Genomic DNA, 27,445 nt, shown 5'->3' on the forward strand with positions numbered 1-27,445 from the left:
AAAACACCTCCACCCACCTCCAACCTGCCTGTTTTTAGTAGATCTCAATTAGTGTAGCTGACCTCAGTACTCCAGCTAAACGCATCGCTCAGTGACTTCTTCAGTGTATGGGTGTCAGACAATACCATGGAAGCACATCATTGAAAAGAGCAGTGATGTGCTCAAAGATCCAGTCACGCCTGGAGGGGGAGCATCCAGCAGCCCAGATAATTGAACTGTCTCACTGGGAAGCTCCTGAAAGATAAGAAAACTGTACCCCAGTCACACTCAGCACCTTCAGGAGAGGGGAAACTGTACCCCAGCGAGAGGCTGCACCTTCAGGAGAGGGGGAAGTGTACCCTGGGGAGAGTCAGCATCTTCAGGAGAGGGGGAACTGTACCCTGGGGAGAGTCAGCATCTTCAGGAGAGGGGGAACTGTACCCTGGGGAGAGTCAGCATCTTCAGGAGAGGGGGAACTGCACCCTGGGGAGACTCAGCATCTTCAGGACAGGGGGAACTGTACCCTGGGGAGAGTCAGCACCTTCTGGAGAGAAGGGAACAATACCGGGGGGAGAGTCAGCACCTTCAGGAGAGGGGGAACAATACCGGGGGGAGAGTTAGCACCTTCAGGAGGGGGGGAACTGCACCCCAGTCAGAGTCAACACCTTCAGGAGAGAGGGAACTGTACCCTGGGGAGAGTTAGCACCTTCAGGAGGGGGGGGAACTGTACCCCAGGGAGAGTCAGCACCTTCAGGAGAGGGGGAACTGTACCTGGGGGAGAGTCAGCACCTTCAGGAGAGGGGGAACTGTACCCCGGGGAGAGTCAGTACCTTCAGGAGAGGGGGAACTGTACCCCGGGGAGAGTCAGCACCTTCAGGAGAGGGGGAACTGTACCTGGGGGAGAGTCAGTACCTTCAGGAGAGGGGGAACTGTACCCTGGGGAGAGTCAGTACCTTCAGGAGAGGGGGAACTGTACCCCGGGGAGAGTCAGCACCTTCAGGAGAGGGGGAACTGTACCCCAGGAAGAGTCAGCACCTTCAGGAGAGGGGGAACTGTACCCTGGGGAGAGTCAGCACTTTCAGGAGAGGGGGAACTGTACCCCGGGGAGAGTCAGTACCTTCAGGAGAGGGGGAACTGTACCCCGGGGATAGTCAGCACCTTCAGGAGAGGGGGAACTGTACCTGGGGGAGAGTCAGCACCTTCAGGACAGGGGGAACTGTACCCCAGTCAGAGTCAGCACCTTCAGGAGAGGGGGAACTGTACCCCAGTCAGAGTCAGCACCTTCAGGAGAGGGTGAACAATACCGGGGGGAGAGACAGCACCTTCAAGAGAGGGGAAACTGTACCCTGGGGAGAGTCAGCACCTTCAAGAGAGGGGGAACTGTACCCTGGGGAGAGTCAGCACCTTCAGGAGGGGGAGAACTGTACCCTGGGGAGAGTCAGCAGCATCAGGAAAGGGGGAACTGTACCCTGGGGAGGCTCCGCATCTTCAGGACAGGGGGAACTGTACCCCAGGGAGAGTCAGCACCTTCAGGACAGGGGGAACTGTACCCCGGGGAGACTCAGCACCTTCTGGAGAGGGGGAGCTGTACCCTGGGGAGAGTCAGTACCTTCAGGAGAGAGGGAACCGTATCCTGGGGAGAGTCAGTACCTTCAGGAGAGGGGGAACTGTATCCTGGGGATAGTCAGCACCTTCAGGAGAGGGGGAACTGTACCTGGGGGAGAGTCAGCACCTTCAGGACAGGGGGAACTGTACCCCAGTCAGAGTCAGCACCTTCAGGAGAGGGGGAACTGTACCCCAGTCAGAGTCAGCACCTTCAGGAGAGGGTGAACAATACCGGGGGGAGAGACAGCACCTTCAAGAGAGGGGAAACTGTACCCTGGGGAGAGTCAGCACCTTCAAGAGAGGGGGAACTGTACCCTGGGGAGAGTCAGCACCTTCAGGAGGGGGAGAACTGTACCCTGGGGAGAGTCAGCAGCATCAGGAAAGGGGGAACTGTACCCTGGGGAGGCTCCGCATCTTCAGGACAGGGGGAACTGTACCCCAGGGAGAGTCAGCACCTTCAGGACAGGGGGAACTGTACCCCGGGGAGACTCAGCACCTTCTGGAGAGGGGGAGCTGTACCCTGGGGAGAGTCAGTACCTTCAGGAGAGAGGGAACCGTATCCTGGGGAGAGTCAGTACCTTCAGGAGAGGGGGAACTGTATCCTGGGGAGAGTCAGCATCTTCAGGAGAGGGGGAACCTGTACCCTGGGGAGAGTCAGCACCTTCAGGAGAGGGGAACTGTACCCTGGGGAGAGTCAGCACCTTCAGGAGAGGGGGAACTGTACCCTGGGGAGAGTCAGCACCTTCAGGAGAGGGGGTGCTGTACCCCAGTCACAGTCAGCACCTTCAGAAGTGGGGGAACTGCACCCTGGGGAGAGTCAGCACCTTCAGGAGGGGGAGAACTGTACCCTGGGGAGAGTCAGCAGCATCAGGAAAGGGGGAACTGTACCCTGGGGAGGCTCCGCATCTTCAGGACAGGGGGAACTGTACCCCGTGGAGAGTCCGCACATTCAGGAGAGGGGGAACTGTACCCCTGGGATAGTCAGCACCTTCAGGAGAGGGGGAACTGCACCCTTGGGAGAGTCAGCACCTTCAGGACAGGGGGAACTGTACCCCGGGGAGAGTCCGCACCTTCAGGAGAGGGGGAGCTGTACCCCGGGGAGAGTCAGTTCCTTGAGGAGAGGGGGAACTGTACCCCAGTCAGAGTCAGCACCTTCAGGAGAGAGGGAACTGTACCCTGGGGAGAGTCAGCACCTTCAGGAGAGGGGGGATTGTACCCTGGGGAGAGTCAGCACCTTCAGGAGAGGGGAAGCTGTACCCCGAGTAGCGTCAGCACCTTCAGGAGAGGGAGAACAATACCCTGGGGAGAGTTAGCACCTTCAGGAGAGGGGGAAGTGTACCTTGGGGAGAGTCAGCACATTCAGCAGAGGGGGAACTATACCACCGGCCGGAGTCAGCACCTTCAGGAGAGGGGGAACTGTACCCCTGGGAGAGTCAGCACCTTCAGGAGAGAGGGAACTGTACCCTGGGGAGAGTCAGCACCTTCAAGAGAGGGGGGATTGTACCCTGGGGATAGTCAGCACCTTCTGGACAGGGGGAACTGTACCCTGGGGAGACTCAGCACCTTCAGGAGATGGGAAACTGTACCCCAGGGAGAGTCAGTGCCTTCAGGAGAGAGGGGACTGTAACCTGGGGAGAGTCATCACCTTCAGGAAAGGGGGAACCGCACCCTGGGGAGAGTCAGCACCTTCAGGAGAGGGGGAACTGTAACATGGGGATAGTCAGCACCTTCAGGAGGAGAGAATCTGTACCCTGGGGAGAGTCAGCACCTTCAGGAGAGGGGGAACTGTAACATGGGGATAGTCAGCACCTTCAGGAGGTGAGAATCTGTACCCTGGGGAGAGTCAGCACCTTCAGCAGAGGGGGAACTGTACCCCAGGGAGATTCTGTACCTTCAGGAGAGGGGGAACTGTACCCTGGGGAGAGTCAGCACCTTCAGGAGAGGGGGAACTGTACCCCAGGGAGATTCAGTACCTTCAGGAGAGGGAGAACTGTATCCTGGGGAGAGTCAGCACCTTCAGGAGAGGGGGAACTGTACCCTGGGGAGAGTCAGCACCTTCAGGAGAGGGGGAACTGTACCCTGGGGAGAGTCAGCACCTTCAGGAGAGGGGGCACTGTACCCTGGGGATAGTCAGCACCTTCTGGACAGGGGGAACTGTACCCTGGGGAGACTCAGCACCTTCAGGATAGCGGGAACTGTACCCCAGGGATAGTCAGTACCTTCAGGAGAGGGGGAACTGTACCCCAGTCGGAGTCAGCACCTTCAGGAGAGGGGGAACTGTACCCTGGGGAGAGTCTGCACCCTCAGGAGAGGGCGAACTGTACCCCAGGGAGAGTGAGTACCTTTATGACAGTGGGAACTGTACCCCAGTCAGAGTCTGCACCTTCAGGAGAGGGGGAACTGTACCCTGGGGAGAGTCAGCACCTTCAGGAGAGGGGAAGCTGTACCCCGAGTAGCGTCAGCACCTTCAGGAGAGGGAGAACAATACCCGGGGGAGAGTTAGCACCTTCAGGAGAGGGGGAAGTGTACCTTGGGGAGAGTCAGCACATTCAGCAGAGGGGGAACTGTACCACCGGCCGGAGTCAGCACCTTCAGGAGGGGGGGAACTGTACCCCTGGGAGAGTCAGCACCTTCAGGAGAGGGGGAACTGTACCCTGGGGAGAGTCAGCACCTTCAGAAGAGGGGGAACTGTACCCTGGGGAGGGTCAGCACCTTCAGGAGGGGGGGAACTGTACCCCAGGGAGAGTCAGCACCTTCAGGAGAGGGGGAGCTGTACCCCAATCAGACTCAGCACCTTCAGGAGAGGGGGAACTGTACCCTGGGGAGAATCAGCACCTCCAGGAGAGGGGGAACTGTACCCTGGGGAGAGTCAGCACCTTCAGGAGAGGGGGTACTGTACCCTGGGGAGAGTCAGCCCCTTCAGGAGAGGGGAAGCTGTACCCCAGGGAGAGTCCGCACCTTCAGGAGAGGGGGCATTGTACCCTGGGAAGACTAAGCACCTTCAGGGGAGGGGAAACTGTACCCTGGGGAGAGTGAGCACCTTCTGGAGAGGGGGAACTGTACCCCGGGGATAGTCAGCACCTTCAGGAGAGGGGGAACTGCACCCTGGGGAGAGTCAGCACCTTCAGGACAGGGGGAACTGTACCCCGGGGAGAGTCCGCACCTTCAGGAGAGGGGGAGCTGTACCCCGGGGATAGTCAGCACCTTCAGGAGAGGGGGCACTGTACCCCAGTCAGAGTCAGCACCTTCAGGAGAGAGGGGATTGTATCCTGGGGAGAGTCAGCACCTTCAGGAGAGGGGGAACTGTACCCTGGGGAGAGTCAGCACCTTCAGGAGAGGGGGGATTGTACCCTGGGGATAGTCAGCACCTTCTGGACAGGGGTAACTGTACCCTGGGGAGACTCAGCACCTTCAGGAGATGGGAAACTGTACCCCAGGGAGAGTCAGTGCCTTCAGGAGAGAGGGGACTGTAACCTGGGGAGAGTCATCACCTTCAGGAAAGGGGGAACTGCACCCTGGGGAGATTTAGCATCTTCAGGAGAGGGGGAACTGTAACATGGGGATAGTCAGCACCTTCAGGAGGAGAGAATCTGTACCCTGGGGAGAGTCAGCACCTTCAGGAGAGGGGGAACTGTACCCCAGGGGAGAGTCAGCACCTTCAGGAGAGGGGGAACTGTACCCCAGGGAGATTCAGTACCTTCAGGAGAGGGGGAACTGTACCCTGGGGAGAGTCAGCACCTCCAGGAGAGGGGGAGCTGTACCCCAATCAGACTCAGCACCTTCAGGAGAGGGGAACTGTACCCTGGGGAGAGTCAGCACCTTCTGGAGAGGGGGAACTGTACCCGGGGGAGAGTCAGCACCTTCAGGAGAGGGGAAACTGTTCCCCAGTCAGAGTCTGCACCTTCAGGAGAGGGGGGTACTGTATCCTGGGGAGAGTCTGCACCCTCAGGAGAGGGGGAACTGTACCCCAGGGAGAGTGAGTACCTTTATGACAGTGGGAACTGTACCCAGTCAGAGTCTGCACCTTCAGGAGAGGGGGAACTGTACCCTGGGGAGAGTCAGCACCTTCAGGAGAGGGGAAGCTGTACCCCGAGTAGCGTCAGCACCTTCAGGAGAGGGAGAACAATACCCGGGGGAGAGTTAGCACCTTCAGGAGAGGGGGAAGTGTACCTTGGGGAGAGTCAGCACATTCAGCAGAGGGGGAACTGTACCCCAGTCAGAGTCAGCACCTTCAGGAGAGGGGGAACTGTACCCCTGGGAGAGTCAGCACCTTCAGGAGAGAGGGAACTGTACCCTGGGGAGAGTGAGCACCTTCTGGAGAGGGGGAACTGTACCCCGGGGATAGTCAGCACCTTCAGGAGAGGGGGAACTGTACCCTGGGGAGAGTCAGCACCTTCAGGAGAGGGGAAGCTGTACCCCGAGTAGCGTCAGCACCTTCAGGAGAGGGAGAACAATACCCGGGGGAGAGTTAGCACCTTCAGGAGAGGGGGAAGTGTACCTTGGGGAGAATCAGCACATTCAGCAGAGGGGGAACTGTACCCCTGGGAGAGTCAGCACCTTCAGGAGAGAGGGAACTGTACCCTGGGGAGAGTCAGCACCTTCAGGAGAGGGGGGATTGTACCCTGGGGATAGTCAGCACCTTCTGGACAGGGGGAACTGTACCCTGGGGAGACTCAGCACCTTCAGGAGATGGGAAACTGTACCCCAGGGAGAGTCAGTGCCTTCAGGAGAGAGGGGACTGTAATCTGGGGAGAGTCATCACCTTCAGGAAAGGGGGAACCGCACCCTGGGGAGAGTCAGCACCTTCAGGAGAGGGGGAACTGTAACATGGGGATAGTCAGCACCTTCAGGAGGTGAGAATCTGTACCCTGGGGAGAGTCAGCACCTTCAGCAGAGGGGGAACTGTACCCCAGGGAGATTCAGTACCTTCAGGAGAGGGGGAACTGTACCCTGGGGAGAGTCAGCACCTTCAGGAGAGGGGGAACTGTACCCCAGGGAGATTCAGTACCTTCAGGAGAGGGAGAACTGTACCCTGGGGAGAGTCAGCACCTTCAGGAGAGGGGGAACTGTACCCTGGGGAGAGTCAGCACCTTCAGGAGAGGGGGAACTGTACCCTGGGGAGAGTCAGCACCTTCAGGAGAGGGGGCACTGTACCCTGGGGATAGTCAGCACCTTCTGGACAGGGGGAACTGTACCCTGGGGAGACTCAGCACCTTCAGGATAGCGGGAACTGTACCCCAGGGATAGTCAGTACCTTCAGGAGAGGGGGAACTGTACCCCAGTCGGAGTCAGCACCTTCAGGAGAGGGGGAACTGTACCCTGGGGAGAGTCAGCATCTTCAAGTGAGGGGGAACTGTATCCCAGTCGGAGTCAGCACCTTCAGGAGAGGGCGAACTGTACCCCAGGGAGAGTGAGTACCTTTATGACAGTGGGAACTGTACCCCAGTCAGAGTCTGCACCTTCAGGAGAGGGGGAACTGTACCCTGGGGAGAGTCAGCACCTTCAGGAGAGGGGAAGCTGTACCCCGAGTAGCGTCAGCATCTTCAGGAGAGGGAGAACAATACCCGGGGGAGAGTTAGCACCTTCAGGAGAGGGGGAACTGTACCCTGGGGAGAGTCAGCACCTTCAGGAGAGGGGGTACTGTACCCTGGGGAGAGTCAGCCCCTTCAGGAGAGGGGGAACTGTACCACCGGCCGGAGTCAGCACCTTCAGGAGGGGGGGAACTGTACCCCTGGGAGAGTCAGCACCTTCAGGAGAGGGGGAACTGTACCCTGGGGAGAGTCAGCACCTTCAGGAGAGGGGGAACTGTACCCTGGGGAGAGTCAGCACCTTCAGGAGGGGGGGAACTGTACCCCAGGGAGAGTCAGCACCTTCAGGAGAGGGGGAGCTGTACCCCAATCAGACTCAGCACCTTCAGGAGAGGGGGAACTGTACCCTGGGGAGAATCAGCACCTCCAGGAGAGGGGGAACTGTACCCTGGGAGAGTCAGCACCTTCAGGAGAGGGGGTACTGTACCCTGGGGAGAGTCAGCCCCTTCAGGAGAGGGGAAGCTGTACCCCAGGGAGAGTCCGCACCTTCAGGAGAGGGGGCATTGTACCCTGGGGAGACTAAGCACCTTCAGGGGAGGGGAAACTGTACCCTGGGGAGAGTGAGCACCTTCTGGAGAGGGGGAACTGTACCCCGGGGATAGTCAGCACCTTCAGGAGAGGGGGAACTGCACCCTGGGGAGAGTCAGCACCTTCAGGACAGGGGGAACTGTACCCCGGGGATAGTCAGCACCTTCAGGAGAGGGGGCACTCTACCCCAGTCAGAGTCAGCACCTTCAGGAGAGAGGGGATTGTATCCTGGGGAGAGTCAGCACCTTCAGGAGAGGGAGAACAATACCCGGGGGAGAGTCAGCACCTTCAGGAGAGGGGGAACTGTACCCTGGGGAGAGTCAGCACCTTCAGGAGAGGGGGGATTGTACCCTGGGGATAGTCAGCACCTTCTGGACAGGGGTAACTGTACCCTGGGGAGACTCAGCACCTTCAGGAGATGGGAAACTGTACCCCAGGGAGAGTCAGTGCCTTCAGGAGAGAGGGGACTGTAACCTGGGGAGAGTCATCACCTTCAGGAAAGGGGGAACTGCACCCTGGGGAGATTTAGCATCTTCAGGAGAGGGGGAACTGTAACATGGGGATAGTCAGCACCTTCAGGAGGAGAGAATCTGTACCCTGGGGAGAGTCAGCACCTTCAGGAGAGGGGGAACTGTACCCCAGGGAGATTCAGTACCTTCAGGAGAGGGGGAACTGTACCCAGGGGAGAGTCAGCACCTTCAGGAGAGGGGGAACTGTACCCCAGGGAGATTCAGTACCTTCAGGAGAGGGGGAACTGTACCCTGGGGAGAGTCAGCACCTCCAGGAGAGGGGGAGCTGTACCCCAATCAGACTCAGCACCTTCAGGAGAGGGGAACTGTACCCTGGGGAGAGTCAGCACCTTCTGGAGAGGGGGAACTGTACCCGGGGGAGAGTCAGCACCTTCAGGAGAGGGGAAACTGTTCCCCAGTCAGAGTCTGCACCTTCAGGAGAGGGGGGTACTGTATCCTGGGGAGAGTCTGCACCCTCAGGAGAGGGGGAACTGTACCCCAGGGAGAGTGAGTACCTTTATGACAGTGGGAACTGTACCCAGTCAGAGTCTGCACCTTCAGGAGAGGGGGAACTGTACCCTGGGGAGAGTCAGCACCTTCTGGAGAGGGGGAACTGTACCCCTGGGAGAGTCAGCACCTTCAGGAGAGGGGGAACTGTACCCTGGGGAGAGTCAGCACCTTCAGGAGAGGGGAAGCTGTACCCCGAGTAGCGTCAGCACCTTCAGGAGAGGGAGAACAATACCCGGGGGAGAGTTAGCACCTTCAGGAGAGGGGGAAGTGTACCTTGGGGAGAGTCAGCACATTCAGCAGAGGGGGAACTGTACCCCAGTCAGAGTCAGCACCTTCAGGAGAGGGGGAACTGTACCCCTGGGAGAGTCAGCACCTTCAGGAGAGAGGGAACTGTACCCTGGGGAGAGTGAGCACCTTCTGGAGAGGGGGAACTGTACCCCAGTCAGAGTCTGCACCTTCAGGAGAGGGGGAACTGTACCCTGGGGAGAGTCAGCACCTTCAGGAGAGGGGAAGCTGTACCCCGAGTAGCGTCAGCATCTTCAGGAGAGGGAGAACAATACCCGGGGGAGAGTTAGCACCTTCAGGAGAGGGGGAACTGTACCCTGGGGAGAGTCAGCACCTTCAGGAGAGGGGGTACTGTACCCTGGGGAGAGTCAGCCCCTTCAGGAGAGGGGGAACTGTACCACCGGCCGGAGTCAGCACCTTCAGGAGGGGGGGAACTGTACCCCTGGGAGAGTCAGCACCTTCAGGAGAGGGGGAACTGTACCCTGGGGAGAGTCAGCACCTTCAGGAGAGGGGGAACTGTACCCTGGGGAGAGTCAGCACCTTCAGGAGGGGGGGAACTGTACCCCAGGGAGAGTCAGCACCTTCAGGAGAGGGGGAGCTGTACCCCAATCAGACTCAGCACCTTCAGGAGAGGGGGAACTGTACCCTGGGGAGAATCAGCACCTCCAGGAGAGGGGGAACTGTACCCTGGGAGAGTCAGCACCTTCAGGAGAGGGGGTACTGTACCCTGGGGAGAGTCAGCCCCTTCAGGAGAGGGGAAGCTGTACCCCAGGGAGAGTCCGCACCTTCAGGAGAGGGGGCATTGTACCCTGGGGAGACTAAGCACCTTCAGGGGAGGGGAAACTGTACCCTGGGGAGAGTGAGCACCTTCTGGAGAGGGGGAACTGTACCCCGGGGATAGTCAGCACCTTCAGGAGAGGGGGAACTGCACCCTGGGGAGAGTCAGCACCTTCAGGACAGGGGGAACTGTACCCCGGGGATAGTCAGCACCTTCAGGAGAGGGGGCACTCTACCCCAGTCAGAGTCAGCACCTTCAGGAGAGAGGGGATTGTATCCTGGGGAGAGTCAGCACCTTCAGGAGAGGGAGAACAATACCCGGGGGAGAGTCAGCACCTTCAGGAGAGGGGGAACTGTACCCTGGGGAGAGTCAGCACCTTCAGGAGAGGGGGGATTGTACCCTGGGGATAGTCAGCACCTTCTGGACAGGGGTAACTGTACCCTGGGGAGACTCAGCACCTTCAGGAGATGGGAAACTGTACCCCAGGGAGAGTCAGTGCCTTCAGGAGAGAGGGGACTGTAACCTGGGGAGAGTCATCACCTTCAGGAAAGGGGGAACTGCACCCTGGGGAGATTTAGCATCTTCAGGAGAGGGGGAACTGTAACATGGGGATAGTCAGCACCTTCAGGAGGAGAGAATCTGTACCCTGGGGAGAGTCAGCACCTTCAGGAGAGGGGGAACTGTACCCCAGGGAGATTCAGTACCTTCAGGAGAGGGGGAACTGTACCCAGGGGAGAGTCAGCACCTTCAGGAGAGGGGGAACTGTACCCCAGGGAGATTCAGTACCTTCAGGAGAGGGGGAACTGTACCCTGGGGAGAGTCAGCACCTCCAGGAGAGGGGGAGCTGTACCCCAATCAGACTCAGCACCTTCAGGAGAGGGGAACTGTACCCTGGGGAGAGTCAGCACCTTCTGGAGAGGGGGAACTGTACCCGGGGGAGAGTCAGCACCTTCAGGAGAGGGGAAACTGTTCCCCAGTCAGAGTCTGCACCTTCAGGAGAGGGGGGTACTGTATCCTGGGGAGAGTCTGCACCCTCAGGAGAGGGGGAACTGTACCCCAGGGAGAGTGAGTACCTTTATGACAGTGGGAACTGTACCCAGTCAGAGTCTGCACCTTCAGGAGAGGGGGAACTGTACCCTGGGGAGAGTCAGCACCTTCTGGAGAGGGGGAACTGTACCCCTGGGAGAGTCAGCACCTTCAGGAGAGGGGGAACTGTACCCTGGGGAGAGTCAGCACCTTCAGGAGAGGGGAAGCTGTACCCCGAGTAGCGTCAGCACCTTCAGGAGAGGGAGAACAATACCCGGGGGAGAGTTAGCACCTTCAGGAGAGGGGGAAGTGTACCTTGGGGAGAGTCAGCACATTCAGCAGAGGGGGAACTGTACCCCAGTCAGAGTCAGCACCTTCAGGAGAGGGGGAACTGTACCCCTGGGAGAGTCAGCACCTTCAGGAGAGAGGGAACTGTACCCTGGGGAGAGTGAGCACCTTCTGGAGAGGGGGAACTCTACCCCGGGGATAGTCAGCACCTTCAGGAGAGGGGGAACTGTACCCTGGGGAGAGTCAGCACCTTCAGGAGAGGGGAAGCTGTACCCCGAGTAGCGTCAGCACCTTCAGGAGAGGGAGAACAATACCCGGGGGAGAGTTAGCACCTTCAGGAGAGGGGGTACTGTACCCTGGGGAGAGTCAGCCCCTTCAGGAGAGGGGGAACTGTACCACCGGCCGGAGTCAGCACCTTCAGGAGGGGGGGAACTGTACCCCTGGGAGAGTCAGCACCTTCAGGAGAGGGGGAACTGTACCCTGGGGAGAGTCAGCACCTTCAGGAGAGGGGGAACTGTACCCTGGGGAGAGTCAGCACCTTCAGGAGGGGGGGAACTGTACCCCAGGGAGAGTCAGCACCTTCAGGAGAGGGGGAGCTGTACCCCAATCAGACTCAGCACCTTCAGGAGAGGGGGTACTGTACCCTGGGGAGAATCAGCACCTCCAGGAGAGGGGGAACTGTACCCTGGGAGAGTCAGCACCTTCAGGAGAGGGGGTACTGTACCCTGGGGAGAGTCAGCCCCTTCAGGAGAGGGGGCATTGTACCCTGGGGAGAGTCAGCACCTTCAGGAGAGGGGGAGCTGTACCCCGGGGATAGTCAGCACCTTCAGGAGAGGGGGCACTGTACCCCAGTCAGAGTCAGCACCTTCAGGAGAGAGGGGATTGTATCCTGGGGAGAGTCAGCACCTTCAGGAGAGAGGGGATTGTATCCTGGGGAGAGTCAGCACCTTCAGGAGAGGGGGAACTGTACCCTGGGGAGAGTCAGCACTTTCAGGAGAGGGGGGATTGTACCCTGGGGATAGTCAGCTCCTTCTGGACAGGGGTAACTGTACCCTGGGGAGAGTCAGCACCTTCAGGAGAGGGGGAACTGTACCCCAGGGAGATTCAGTACCTTCAGGAGAGGGGGAACTGTACCCTGGGGAGAGTCAGCACCTCCAGGAGAGGGGGAGCTGTACCCCAATCAGACTCAGCACCTTCAGGAGAGGGGAACTGTACCCTGGGGAGAGTCAGCACCTTCTGGAGAGGGGGAACTGTACCCGGGGGAGAGTCAGCACCTTCAGGAGAGGGGAAACTGTTCCCCAGTCAGAGTCTGCACCTTCAGGAGAGGGGGGTACTGTATCCTGGGGAGAGTCTGCACCCTCAGGAGAGGGGGAACTGTACCCCAGGGAGAGTGAGTACCTTTATGACATTGGGAACTGTACCCAGTCAGAGTCTGCACCTTCAGGAGAGGGGGAACTGTACCCTGGGGAGAGTCAGCACCTTCAGGAGAGGGGAAGCTGTACCCCGAGTAGCGTCAGCACCTTCAGGAGAGGGAGAACAATACCCGGGGGAGAGTTAGCACCTTCAGGAGAGGGGGAAGTGTACCTTGGGGAGAGTCAGCACATTCAGCAGAGGGGGAACTGTACCCCAGTCAGAGTCAGCACCTTCAGGAGAGGGGGAACTGTACCCCTGGGAGAGTCAGCACCTTCAGGAGAGGGGGAACTGTACCCCTGGGAGAGTCAGCACCTTCAGGAGAGGGGGTACTGTACCCTGGGGAGAGTCAGCACCTTCAGGAGAGGGGAAGCTGTACCCCGAGTAGCGTCAGCACCTTCAGGAGAGGGGAAACTGTACCCCTGGGAGAGTCCGCACCTTCAGGAGAGGGGGAACTGTACCCCAGGGATAGTCAGTACCTTCAGGAGAGGGGAAACTGTTCCCCAGTCAGAGTCTGCACCTTCAGGAGAGGGGGAACTGTACCCTGGGGAGAGACAGCACCTTCAGGAGGGGGGGAACTGCACCTCAGGGAGAGTCAGCACCTTCAGGAGAGGGGGAGCTGTACCCCAATGAGACTCAGCACCTTCAGGAGAGGGGGAACTGTACCCTGGGGAGAGTCAGCACCTCCAGGAGAGGGGGAACTGTACCCTGGGAGAGTCAGCACCTTCAGGAGAGGGGGTACTGTACCCGGGGGAGAGTTAGCACCTTCAGGAGAGGGGGAACTGTACCCTGGGGAGACTCAGCACCTTCAGGAGAGGGGAAACTGTACCCCAGGGAGAGTCCGCACCTTCAGGAGAGGGGGCATTGTACCCTGGGGAGACTCAGCACCTTCAGGGGAGGGGAAACTGTACCCTGGGGAGAGTGAGCACCTTCTGGAGAGGGGGAACTGTACCCTGGGGAGAATCAGCACCTCCAGGAGAGGGGGAACTGTACCCTGGGGAGAGTCAGCACCTTCAGGAGAGGGGGAACTGTACCCCTGGGAGAGTCAGCACCTTCAGGAGAGGGGAACTGTACCCTGGGGAGAGTCAGCACCTTCAGGAGAGGGGGAACTGTACCCTGGGGAGAGACAGCACCTTCAGGAGGGGGGGAACTGCACCTCAGGGAGAGTCAGCACCTTCAGGAGAGGGGGAGCTGTACCCCAATCAGACTCAGCACCTTCAGGAGAGGGGGTACTGTACCCTGGGGAGAGTCAGCACCTCCAGGAGAGGGGGAACTGTACCCTGGGAGAGTCAGCACCTTCAGGAGAGGGGGTACTGTACCCTGGGGAGAGTCAGCCCCTTCAGGAGAGGGGAAGCTGTACCCCGAGTAGCGTCAGCACCTTCAGGAGAGGGAGAACAATACCCGGGGAAGAGTTAGCACCTTCAGGAGAGGGGGAACTGTACCCTGGGGAGACTCAGCACCTTCAGGAGAGGGGAAACTGTACCCCAGGGAGAGTCCGCACCTTCAGGAGAGGGGGCATTGTACCCTGGGGAGACTCAGCACCTTCAGGGGAGGGGAAACTGTACCCTGGGGAGAGTGAGCACCTTCTGGAGAGGGGGAACTGTACCCTGGGGAGAATCAGCACCTCCAGGAGAGGGGGAACTGTACCCTGGGGAGAGTCAGCACCTTCAGGAGAGGGGGAACTGTACCCCTGGGAGAGTCAGCACCTTCAGGAGAGGGGAACTGTACCCTGGGGAGAGTCAGCACCTTCAGGAGAGGGGGAACTGTACCCTGGGGAGAGACAGCACCTTCAGGAGGGGGGGAACTGCACCTCAGGGAGAGTCAGCACCTTCAGGAGAGGGGAAACTGTACCCCAGGGAGAGTCCGCACCTTCAGGAGAGGGGGCATTGTACCCTGGGGAGACTCAGCACCTTCAGGGGAGGGGAAACTGTACCCTGGGGAGAGTGAGCACCTTCTGGAGAGGGGGAACTGTACCCTGGGGAGAATCAGCACCTCCAGGAGAGGGGGAACTGTACCCTGGGGAGAGTCAGCACCTTCAGGAGAGGGGGAACTGTACCCCTGGGAGAGTCAGCACCTTCAGGAGAGGGGAACTGTACCCTGGGGAGAGTCAGCACCTCCAGGAGAGGGGGAACTGTACCCTGGGAGAGTCAGCACCTTCAGGAGAGGGGGTACTGTACCCTGGGGAGAGTCAGCCCCTTCAGGAGAGGGGAAGCTGTACCCCGAGTAGCGTCAGCACCTTCAGGAGAGGGAGAACAATACCCGGGGGAGAGTCAGCACCTTCAGGAGAGGGGGAACTGTACCCTGGGGAGAGTCAGCACCTTCAGGAGAGGGGGGATTGTACCCTGGGGATAGTCAGCACCTTCTGGACAGGGGTAACTGTACCCTGGGGAGACTCAGCACCTTCAGGAGATGGGAAACTGTACCCCAGGGAGAGTCAGTGCCTTCAGGAGAGAGGGGACTGTAACCTGGGGAGAGTCATCACCTTCAGGAAAGGGGGAACTGCACCCTGGGGAGATTTAGCATCTTCAGGAGAGGGGGAACTGTAACATGGGGATAGTCAGCACCTTCAGGAGGAGAGAATCTGTACCCTGGGGAGAGTCAGCACCTTCAGGAGAGGGGGAACTGTACCCCAGGGAGATTCAGTACCTTCAGGAGAGGGGGAACTGTACCCAGGGGAGAGTCAGCACCTTCAGGAGAGGGGGAACTGTACCCCAGGGAGATTCAGTACCTTCAGGAGAGGGGGAACTGTACCCTGGGGAGAGTCAGCACCTCCAGGAGAGGGGGAGCTGTACCCCAATCAGACTCAGCACCTTCAGGAGAGGGGAACTGTACCCTGGGGAGAGTCAGCACCTTCTGGAGAGGGGGAACTGTACCCGGGGGAGAGTCAGCACCTTCAGGAGAGGGGAAACTGTTCCCCAGTCAGAGTCTGCACCTTCAGGAGAGGGGGGTACTGTATCCTGGGGAGAGTCTGCACCCTCAGGAGAGGGGGAACTGTACCCCAGGGAGAGTGAGTACCTTTATGACAGTGGGAACTGTACCCAGTCAGAGTCTGCACCTTCAGGAGAGGGGGAACTGTACCCTGGGGAGAGTCAGCACCTTCTGGAGAGGGGGAACTGTACCCCGAGTAGCGTCAGCACCTTCAGGAGAGGGAGAACAATACCCGGGGGAGAGTTAGCACCTTCAGGAGAGGGGGAAGTGTACCTTGGGGAGAGTCAGCACATTCAGCAGAGGGGGTACTGTACCACCGGCCGGAGTCAGCACCTTCAGGAGAGGGGGAACTGTACCCCTGGGAGAGTCAGCACCTTCAGGAGAGGGGGTACTGTACCCTGGGGAGAGTCAGCACCTTCAGGAGAGGGGAAGCTGTACCCCGAGTAGCGTCAGCACCTTCAGGAGAGGGAGAACAATACCCGGGGGAGAGTTAGCACCTTCAGGAGAGGGGGGACTGTACCCTGGGAGACTCAGCACCTTCAGGAGAGGGGGGACTGTACCCGGGGGAGAGTCAGCACCTTCAGGAGAGGGGAAGCTGTACCCCAGGGAGAGTCCGCACCTTCAGGAGAGGGGGCATTGTACCCTGGGGAGACTAAGCACCTTCAGGGGAGGGGAAACTGTACCCTGGGGAGAGTGAGCACCTTCTGGAGAGGGGGAACTGTACCCCGGGGATAGTCAGCACCTTCAGGAGAGGGGGAACTGCACCCTGGGGAGAGTCAGCACCTTCAGGACAGGGGGAACTGTACCCCGGGGAGAGTCCGCACCTTCAGGAGAGGGGGAGCTGTACCCCGGGGATAGTCAGCACCTTCAGGAGAGGGGGCACTCTACCCCAGTCAGAGTCAGCACCTTCAGGAGAGAGGGGATTGTATCCTGGGGAGAGTCAGCACCTTCAGGAGAGGGGGAACTGTACCCTGGGGAGAGTCAGCACTTTCAGGAGAGGGGGGATTGTACCCTGGGGATAGTCAGCACCTTCTGGACAGGGGTAACTGTACCCTGGGGAGACTCAGCACCTTCAGGAGATGGGAAACTGTACCCCAGGGAGAGTCAGTGCCTTCAGGAGAGAGGGGACTGTAACCTGGGGAGAGTCATCACCTTCAGGAAAGGGGGAACTGCACCCTGGGGAGATTTAGCATCTTCAGGAGAGGGGGAACTGTAACATGGGGATAGTCAGCACCTTCAGGAGGAGAGAATCTGTACCCTGGGGAGAGTCAGCACCTTCAGGAGAGGGGGAACTGTACCCCAGGGAGATTCAGTACCTTCAGGAGAGGGGGAACTGTACCCAGGGGAGAGTCAGCACCTTCAGGAGAGGGGGAACTGTACCCCAGGGAGATTCAGTACCTTCAGGAGAGGGGGAACTGTACCCTGGGGAGAGTCAGCACCTCCAGGAGAGGGGGAGCTGTACCCCAATCAGACTCAGCACCTTCAGGAGAGGGGAACTGTACCCTGGGGAGAGTCAGCACCTTCTGGAGAGGGGGAACTGTACCCGGGGGAGAGTCAGCACCTTCAGGAGAGGGGAAACTGTTCCCCAGTCAGAGTCTGCACCTTCAGGAGAGGGGGGTACTGTATCCTGGGGAGAGTCTGCACCCTCAGGAGAGGGGGAACTGTACCCCAGGGAGAGTGAGTACCTTTATGACAGTGGGAACTGTACCCAGTCAGAGTCTGCACCTTCAGGAGAGGGGGAACTGTACCCTGGGGAGAGTCAGCACCTTCAGGAGAGGGGAAGCTGTACCCCGAGTAGCGTCAGCACCTTCAGGAGAGGGAGAACAATACCCGGGGGAGAGTTAGCACCTTCAGGAGAGGGGGAAGTGTACCTTGGGGAGAGTCAGCACATTCAGCAGAGGGGGAACTGTACCCCAGTCAGAGTCAGCACCTTCAGGAGAGGGGGAACTGTACCCCTGGGAGAGTCAGCACCTTCAGGAGAGAGGGAACTGTACCCTGGGGAGAGTGAGCACCTTCTGGAGAGGGGGAACTCTACCCCGGGGATAGTCAGCACCTTCAGGAGAGGGGGAACTGTACCCTGGGGAGAGTCAGCACCTTCAGGAGAGGGGAAGCTGTACCCCGAGTAGCGTCAGCACCTTCAGGAGAGGGAGAACAATACCCGGGGGAGAGTTAGCACCTTCAGGAGAGGGGGTACTGTACCCTGGGGAGAGTCAGCCCCTTCAGGAGAGGGGGAACTGTACCACCGGCCGGAGTCAGCACCTTCAGGAGGGGGGGAACTGTACCCCTGGGAGAGTCAGCACCTTCAGGAGAGGGGGAACTGTACCCTGGGGAGAGTCAGCACCTTCAGGAGAGGGGGAACTGTACCCTGGGGAGAGTCAGCACCTTCAGGAGGGGGGGAACTGTACCCCAGGGAGAGTCAGCACCTTCAGGAGAGGGGGAGCTGTACCCCAATCAGACTCAGCACCTTCAGGAGAGGGGGTACTGTACCCTGGGGAGAATCAGCACCTCCAGGAGAGGGGGAACTGTACCCTGGGAGAGTCAGCACCTTCAGGAGAGGGGGTACTGTACCCTGGGGAGAGTCAGCCCCTTCAGGAGAGGGGGCATTGTACCCTGGGGAGAGTCAGCACCTTCAGGACAGGGGGAACTGTACCCCGGGGAGAGTCCGCACCTTCAGGAGAGGGGGAGCTGTACCCCGGGGATAGTCAGCACCTTCAGGAGAGGGGGCACTGTACCCCAGTCAGAGTCAGCACCTTCAGGAGAGAGGGGATTGTATCCTGGGGAGAGTCAGCACCTTCAGGAGAGAGGGGATTGTATCCTGGGGAGAGTCAGCACCTTCAGGAGAGGGGGAACTGTACCCTGGGGAGAGTGAGCACCTTCTGGAGAGGGGGAACTGTACCCCGGGGATAGTCAGCACCTTCAGGAGAGGGGGAACTGCACCCTGGGGAGAGTCAGCACCTTCAGGACAGGGGGAACTGTACCCCGGGGAGAGTCCGCACCTTCAGGAGAGGGGGAGCTGTACCCCGGGGATAGTCAGCACCTTCAGGAGAGGGGGCACTGTACCCCAGTCAGAGTCAGCACCTTCAGGAGAGAGGGGATTGTATCCTGGGGAGAGTCAGCACCTTCAGGAGAGAGGGGATTGTATCCTGGGGAGAGTCAGCACCTTCAGGAGAGGGGGAACTGTACCCTGGGGAGAGTCAGCACTTTCAGGAGAGGGGGGATTGTACCCTGGGGATAGTCAGCACCTTCTGGACAGGGGTAACTGTACCCTGGGGAGACTCAGCACCTTCAGGAGATGGGAAACTGTACCCCAGAGAGAGTCAGTGCCTTCAGGAGAGAGGGGACTGTAACCTGGGGAGAGTCATCACCTTCAGGAAAGGGGGAACTGCACCCTGGGGAGATTTAGCATCTTCAGGAGAGGGGGAACTGTAACATGGGGATAGTCAGCACCTTCAGGAGGAGAGAATCTGTACCCTGGGGAGAGTCAGCACCTTCAGGAGAGGGGGAACTGTACCCCAGGGAGATTCAGTACCTTCAGGAGAGGGGGAACTGTACCCAGGGGAGAGTCAGCACCTTCAGGAGAGGGGGAACTGTACCCCAGGGAGATTCAGTACCTTCAGGAGAGGGGGAACTGTACCCTGGGGAGAGTCAGCACCTCCAGGAGAGGGGGAGCTGTACCCCAATCAGACTCAGCACCTTCAGGAGAGGGGAACTGTACCCTGGGGAGAGTCAGCACCTTCAGGAGAGGGGGAACTGTACCCTGGGGAGAGTCAGCACCTCCAGGAGAGGGGGAGCTGTACCCCAATCAGACTCAGCACCTTCAGGAGAGGGGAACTGTACCCCGGGGATAGTCAGCACCTTCAGGAGAGGGGGAACTGTACCCTGGGGAGAGTCAGCACCTTCAGGAGAGGGGAAGCTGTACCCCGAGTAGCGTCAGCACCTTCAGGAGAGGGAGAACAATACCCGGGGGAGAGTTAGCACCTTCAGGAGAGGGGGAAGTGTACCTTGGGGAGATTCAGCACATTCAGCAGAGGGGGAACTGTACCCCAGTCAGAGTCAGCACCTTCAGGAGAGGGGGAACTGTACCCCTGGGAGAGTCAGCACCTTCAGGAGAGGGGGAACTGTACCACCGGCCGGAGTCAGCACCTTCAGGAGAGGGGGAACTGTACCCCTGGGAGAGTCAGCACCTTCAGGAGAGGGGGAACTGTACCCCTGGGAGAGTCAGCACATTCAGGAGAGGGGAAACTGTACCCCAGGGATAGTCAGTACCTTCAGGAGAGGGGAAACTGTTCCCCAGTCAGAGTCTGCACCTTCAGGAGAGGGGGAACTGTACCCTGGGGAGAGACAGCACCTTCAGGAGGGGGGGAACTGCACCTCAGGGAGAGTCAGCACCTTCAGGAGAGGGGGAGCTGTACCCCAATGAGACTCAGCACCTTCAGGAGAGGGGGAACTGTACCCTGGGGAGAGTCAGCACCTCCAGGAGAGGGGGAACTGTACCCTGGGAGAGTCAGCACCTTCAGGAGAGGGGGTACTGTACCCTGGGGAGAGTCAGCCCCTTCAGGAGAGGGGAAGCTGTACCCCGAGTAGCGTCAGCACCTTCAGGAGAGGGAGAACAATACCCGGGAGAGAGTTAGCACCTTCAGGAGAGGGGGAACTGTACCCTGGGGAGACTCAGCACCTTCAGGAGAGGGGAAACTGTACCCCAGGGAGAGTCCGCACCTTCAGGAGAGGGGGCATTGTACCCTGGGGAGACTCAGCACCTTCAGGGGAGGGGAAACTGTACCCTGGGGAGAGTGAGCACCTTCTGGAGAGGGGGAACTGTACCCTGGGGAGAATCAGCACCTCCAGGAGAGGGGGAACTGTACCCTGGGGAGAGTCAGCACCTTCAGGAGAGGGGGAACTGTACCCCTGGGAGAGTCAGCACCTTCAGGAGAGGGGAACTGTACCCTGGGGAGAGTCAGCACCTTCAGGAGAGGGGGAACTGTACCCTGGGGAGAGACAGCACCTTCAGGAGGGGGGGAACTGCACCTCAGGGAGAGTCAGCACCTTCAGGAGAGGGGGAGCTGTACCCCAATCAGACTCAGCACCTTCAGGAGAGGGGGAACTGTACCCTGGGGAGAGTCAGCACCTCCAGGAGACGGGGAACTGTACCCTGGGAGAGTCAGCACCTTCAGGAGAGGGGGTACTGTACCCTGGGGTGAGTCAGCCCCTTCAGGAGAGGGGAAGCTGTACCCCGAGTAGCGTCAGCACCTTCAGGAGAGGGAGAACAATACCCGGGGGAGAGTTAGCACCTTCAGGAGAGGGGGAACTGTACCCTGGGGAGACTCAGCACCTTCAGGAGAGGGGAAACTGTACCCCAGGGAGAGTCCGCACCTTCAGGAGAGGGGGCATTGTACCCTGGGGAGACTCAGCACCTTCAGGGGAGGGGAAACTGTACCCTGGGGAGAGTGAGCACCTTCTGGAGAGGGGGAACTGTACCCTGGGGAGAATCAGCACCTCCAGGAGAGGGGGAACTGTACCCTGGGGAGAGTCAGCACCTTCAGGAGAGGGGGAACTGTACCCCTGGGAGAGTCAGCACCTTCAGGAGAGGGGAACTGTACCCTGGGGAGAGTCAGCACCTTCAGGAGAGGGGGAACTGTACCCTGGGGAGAGACAGCACCTTCAGGAGGGGGGGAACTGCACCTCAGGGAGAGTCAACACCTTCAGGAGAGGGGGAGCTGTACCCCAATCAGTCTCAGCACCTTCAGGAGAGGGGGAACTGTACCCTGGGGAGAGTCAGCACCTCCAGGAGAGGGGGAACTGTACCCTGGGAGAGTCAGCACCTTCAGGAGAGGGGGTACTGTACCCTGGGGAGAGTCAGCCCCTTCAGGAGAGGGGAAGCTGTACCCCGAGTAGCGTCAGCACCTTCAGGAGAGGGAGAACAATACCCGGGGGAGAGTCAGCACCTTCAGGAGAGGGGGAACTGTACCCTGGGGAGAGTCAGCACCTTCAGGAGAGGGGGGATTGTACCCTGGGGATAGTCAGCACCTTCTGGACAGGGGGAACTGTACCCTGGGAGAGTCAGCACCTTCAGGAGAGGGGGTACTGTACCCTGGGGAGAGTCAGCCCCTTCAGGAGAGGGGAAGCTGTACCCCGAGTAGCGTCAGCACCTTCAGGAGAGGGAGAACAATACCCGGGGGAGAGTCAGCACCTTCAGGAGAGGGGGAACTGTACCCTGGGGAGAGTCAGCACCTTCAGGAGAGGGGGGATTGTACCCTGGGGATAGTCAGCACCTTCTGGACAGGGGTAACTGTACCCTGGGGAGACTCAGCACCTTCAGGAGATGGGAAACTGTACCCCAGGGAGAGTCAGTGCCTTCAGGAGAGAGGGGACTGTAACCTGGGGAGAGTCATCACCTTCAGGAAAGGGGGAACTGCACCCTGGGGAGATTTAGCATCTTCAGGAGAGGGGGAACTGTAACATGGGGATAGTCAGCACCTTCAGGAGGAGAGAATCTGTACCCTGGGGAGAGTCAGCACCTTCAGGAGAGGGGGAACTGTACCCCAGGGAGATTCAGTACCTTCAGGAGAGGGGGAACTGTACCCAGGGGAGAGTCAGCACCTTCAGGAGAGGGGGAACTGTACCCCAGGGAGATTCAGTACCTTCAGGAGAGGGGGAACTGTACCCTGGGGAGAGTCAGCACCTCCAGGAGAGGGGGAGCTGTACCCCAATCAGACTCAGCACCTTCAGGAGAGGGGAACTGTACCCTGGGGAGAGTCAGCACCTTCTGGAGAGGGGGAACTGTACCCGGGGGAGAGTCAGCACCTTCAGGAGAGGGGAAACTGTTCCCCAGTCAGAGTCTGCACCTTCAGGAGAGGGGGGTACTGTATCCTGGGGAGAGTCTGCACCCTCAGGAGAGGGGGAACTGTACCCCAGGGAGAGTGAGTACCTTTATGACAGTGGGAACTGTACCCAGTCAGAGTCTGCACCTTCAGGAGAGGGGGAACTGTACCCTGGGGAGAGTCAGCACCTTCAGGAGAGGGGAAGCTGTACCCCGAGTAGCGTCAGCACCTTCAGGAGAGGGAGAACAATACCCGGGGGAGAGTTAGCACCTTCAGGAGAGGGGGAAGTGTACCTTGGGGAGAGTCAGCACATTCAGCAGAGGGGGTACTGTACCACCGGCCGGAGTCAGCACCTTCAGGAGAGGGGGAACTGTACCCCTGGGAGAGTCAGCACCTTCAGGAGAGGGGGTACTGTACCCTGGGGAGAGTCAGCACCTTCAGGAGAGGGGAAGCTGTACCCCGAGTAGCGTCAGCACCTTCAGGAGAGGGAGAACAATACCCGGGGGAGAGTTAGCACCTTCAGGAGAGGGGGGACTGTACCCCAGGGAGAGTTAGCACCTTCAGGAGAGGGGGGACTGTACCCTGGGGAGAATCAGCACCTTCAGGAGAGGGGAAACTGTACCCCTGGGAGAGTCCGCACCTTCAGGAGAGGGGAACTGTACCCCTGGGATAGTCAGCACCTTCAGGAGAGGGGAACTGTACCCCAGGGATAGTCAGCACCTTCAGGAGAGGGGAACTGTACCCCAGGGATAGTCCGCACCTTCAGGAGAGGGGAACTGTACCCCTGGGAGAGTCAGCACCTTCAGGAGAGGGGAAACTGTTCCCCAGTCAGAGTCTGCACCTTCAGGAGAGGGGGAACTGTACCCTGGGGAGAGACAGCACCTTCAGGAGGGGGGGAACTGCACCTCAGGGAGAGTCAGCACCTTCAGGAGAGGGGGAGCTGTACCCCAATCAGACTCAGCACCTTCAGGAGAGGGGGAACTGTACCCTGGGGAGACTCAGCACCTTCAGGAGAGGGGAAACTGTACCCCAGGGAGAGTCCGCACCTTCAGGAGAGGGGGCATTGTACCCTGGGGAGACTCAGCACCTTCAGGGGAGGGGAAACTGTACCCTGGGGAGAGTGAGCACCTTCTGGAGAGGGGGAACTGTACCCTGGGGAGAATCAGCACCTCCAGGAGAGGGGGAACTGTACCCTGGGGAGAGTCAGCACCTTCAGGAGAGGGGGAACTGTACCCCTGGGAGAGTCAGCACCTTCAGGAGAGGGGAACTGTACCCTGGGGAGAGTCAGCACCTCCAGGAGAGGGGGAACTGTACCCTGGGAGAGTCAGCACCTTCAGGAGAGGGGGTACTGTACCCTGGGGAGAGTCAGCCCCTTCAGGAGAGGGGAAGCTGTACCCCGAGTAGCGTCAGCACCTTCAGGAGAGGGAGAACAATACCCGGGGGAGAGTTAGCACCTTCAGGAGAGGGGGAACTGTACCCTGGGGAGACTCAGCACCTTCAGGAGAGGGGAAACTGTACCCCAGGGAGAGTCCGCACCTTCAGGAGAGGGGGCATTGTACCCTGGGGAGACTCAGCACCTTCAGGGGAGGGGAAACTGTACCCTGGGGAGAGTGAGCACCTTCTGGAGAGGGGGAACTGTACCCTGGGGAGAATCAGCACCTCCAGGAGAGGGGGAACTGTACCCTGGGGAGAGTCAGCACCTTCAGGAGAGGGGGAACTGTACCCCTGGGAGAGTCAGCACCTTCAGGAGAGGGGAACTGTACCCTGGGGAGAGTCAGCACCTTCAGGAGAGGGGGAACTGTACCCTGGGGAGAGACAGCACCTTCAGGAGGGGGGGAACTGCACCTCAGGGAGAGTCAGCACCTTCAGGAGAGGGGGAGCTGTACCCCAATCAGACTCAGCACCTTCAGGAGAGGGGGAACTGTACCCTGGGGAGAGTCAGCACCTCCAGGAGAGGGGGAACTGTACCCTGGGAGAGTCAGCACCTTCAGGAGAGGGGGTACTGTACCCTGGGGAGAGTCAGCCCCTTCAGGAGAGGGGAAGCTGTACCCCGAGTAGCGTCAGCACCTTCAGGAGAGGGAGAACAATACCCGGGGGAGAGTTAGCACCTTCAGGAGAGGGGGAACTGTACCCTGGGGAGACTCAGCACCTTCAGGAGAGGGGAAACTGTACCCCAGTCAGAGTCCGCACCTTCAGGAGAGGGGGCATTGTACCCTGGGGAGACTCAGCACCTTCAGGGGAGGGGAAACTGTATCCTGGGGAGAGTGAGCACCTTCTGGAGAGGGGGAACTGTACCCTGGGGAGAATCAGCACCTCCAGGAGAGGGGGAACTGTACCCTGGGGAGAGTCAGCACCTTCAGGAGAGGGGGAACTGTACCCTGGGGAGAGTCAGCACCTTCAGGAGAGGGGGAACTGTACCCTGGGGAGAGTCAGCAACTTCAGGAGAGGGGGAACTGAACCCCAGAGAGAGTCAGCAACTTGAGGTGGAATGAATGGAATAATGGTTAAGAATATCCTGTGAAATGTTTTGAAGAATCAAACAGTAATATTCCAATATTCCGGTCGTTTTGTGCTATGTTTACAGAGATATCCTGTTCTTCTAGGAATTGGATGATTTGAACATATGGGGCCTTAACATTTTCCGAATTTCCGAGTTCTCGAACAACCGGCCGCTCAGCTGCATCATGTACGCTATTTTCCAGGTAGGAGGTGAACTTGCCTAACAGACGTTGTCGGATCATTCTATCTGTACAGGCCGTCCATTGGTTCTTATATTTGTTCTGTTTGCAAAGAACGGGGCCCTGCAGCTTCACGCGCACCCAGTATTCCTCAGTGCTGCTCTCCACCAGTCAGAGTCCTGACTTACCAACTAATCTGTACTGTCCTCCTGTGCTGTATAAATTATTACTCCCTTTGAGGTTTGGTATTCTTGCAAAACTGTACTGATGAATAAGAGACAAAAACCAGGTCTCTTTTGCAATATGCAAGGCCAGTTTACTCAGGGTAATGGTCACTCACTGTGTTTATTTCAGGAGAGAGACTTGATGAAGACCTTCAGGATTCCAGTTGATACTTTCCTCACATACATAATGACACTGGAGGATCATTACCATGCTGATGTCGCGTACCACAACAGTTTGCATGCAGCTGATGTTACTCAGTCCACACATGTACTGCTGTCTACCCCAGCCCTCGATGTGAGTGTATTTCACCCTCAGTTTTGCTCAGTGTATCTCTTTGAGGGTAGTTGGGAAACAACGCATTCCGTACTAATTCCAGGGAAGGTATAATTCTTGCTACAAGCCACCTGCAGCCTGTAGGCCTGGGCTCCAGAACAGACCATCATTGAGACTGTTTGTTGACTTTGCTGAGCTGAGTCCTGTTGACTGAGGAGAGAGTTTCTCTCTGGTTTGATTGAGGCTGGATGATAGATAGGAGTGTGGTCATCACTTTCCCTTGACTGCACCTTTTATTTCAGGCCGTCTTTACCGATCTAGAGACACTCGCTGCATTGTTTGCTGCTGCAATTCACGATGTGGATCACCCAGGCGTTTCCAATCAGTTCCTCATCAACACCAGTGAGTATCAGGACTCAGTTTGGATCATTACATTCTTCTTCATTCTTGAAATGTGGCCATCACTGACCAAGTTGCAAGTTACAGTCCGTCCTGACACACCCAATAATGGCCATCTCCTCAATCCAGTCATGATTTAATGTAAATGAATGCTGACTGGGCTATTTTCGAGGGCATGGTGTGAGGCTGAAACAAGTTGTGTTTAGAATAGTGAGCTTCCTTCTCTCAAGGTCATTAATGAACCAAGTTGTATTTTTGTTACAGTCTAACAGCTTCATGTGGGTCACAGTTACTCATACCAGCTTTTTACTTCCATATCTTGTTAACTGAATTAAACTGTGAGATTAAATTCAGAATGTGTGGACTGACGACCCAGGGCTCTGGATTGCTAATGCAGTAACATGAGAGCCTTGACTTGCTTTTGGAGTGGAGGTGGATCCCCAGGAGGCTGAGTGCTGGCTCTATGCATACCTTGGTTTGAAACAGTATGATAGGGACTAATAGGAGCCAGCTTTTATTGTATCACTGTAGCGACCATCTCAGGTGTCAGAGAGGAGAGTGAAAGCTCGTTATTCAGTTGCTGGCTGTGTCTTAACCATTTAGGAAAGTACCCAATACTCAAGCCCCATTGTTCTCGTGGTCCTCTCAAAAGTTGAAGATTTAATCAAATTACTCAAAATCCCCAAATTTCCTGCCTCCTGCCTTACAAACTCAGGTTAGTAGAATACACCAGTCAGGTTTTTATAACTTAAAAAGAAACTACTGTTCATTACAAATAAATCAGTTCTAACCATGGGCAAACAAAACATAAATTCCAACTTATAACTCAAACTTTAGTCCTTCTTAAATCCCTACACAGGCAGCAGACAAATACAAACAAAAACAGAGATGTTATGGATGGGGAAGAAGTATTAATGAAATATTACAATACAGTTGAATACAGCATTAGGTGTCTATTTTGCTTATAAGACCTTCTGATCTCTAATTACCTTCTTTACAAATCCTTTCAGTTCTTTACTTCAGCGACGGGGCAAGGGTTTATTTTGCAAAACAGTATTTTATTCATTCATTGCCTTCAAGTAAAAGGGTCCATGCAGATCTTGCGGAAAATACCGTGCAGTTTGACATTGCTCACAAGAGCTCCAGTCCATTTACACCAAAATGGCATTTTCTAATACTGCAATGAAATCCAAAATTCCGCCCCCCTCAGGGTATTGTGGACTGCAGCGGTTTAAGAAGGCAGCTCACCTTGTCAAGAGGGAACAAGGGACAGGACATAAATGCTGCCCAGCCGGAAACACACTAAACCCCAATAGATACTGCCCAGGCAGATACACCCACATCCCCCAATAGACGCTGCCCACCCAGGGACACACACATCCCCCAATAGATACTGCCCAGACAGGGACACCCACATCCCCCAACAGATACTGCCCAGGCAGGGACACCCACATCCCCAATAGATGCTGCCCAGGCAGATACACCCAACATCCTCCAATAGATGCTGCCCACCCAGGAACACTCACATCCCCCAACAGATACTGCCCACCCAGGGACACTTACATCCCCCAACAGATACTGCCCACCCAGGGACACTCACATTCCCCAATAGATACTG

General features: G+C 57.9%; 1 protein-coding gene across 5 annotated transcripts in view; it reads left to right on the plus strand.

Annotated features, from left to right (window-relative positions):
* The window catches only part of pde4a (phosphodiesterase 4A, cAMP-specific), a 734,216-nt gene that overhangs the window by 667,556 nt on the left and 39,215 nt on the right, over nt 1–27,445 (plus strand). For all 5 annotated transcript variants that reach the window (XM_087983115.1, XM_087983116.1, XM_087983114.1 and 2 more), the window contains 3 exons: nt 24,856–24,954; nt 25,285–25,449; nt 25,731–25,830. In XM_087983115.1, coding sequence (XP_087839241.1) covers nt 24,856–24,954; nt 25,285–25,449; nt 25,731–25,830 — 364 coding nt within the window. The remainder of the gene's footprint in view (nt 1–24,855; nt 24,955–25,284; nt 25,450–25,730; nt 25,831–27,445) is intronic.

This window comes from Chiloscyllium plagiosum, unplaced genomic scaffold (assembly GCF_037043375.1).
Source record: "Chiloscyllium plagiosum isolate Xiang-an unplaced genomic scaffold, Cpla_swu_hap1 HiC_scaffold_45, whole genome shotgun sequence".
NCBI classification, from domain to species: domain Eukaryota; kingdom Metazoa; phylum Chordata; class Chondrichthyes; order Orectolobiformes; family Hemiscylliidae; genus Chiloscyllium; species Chiloscyllium plagiosum.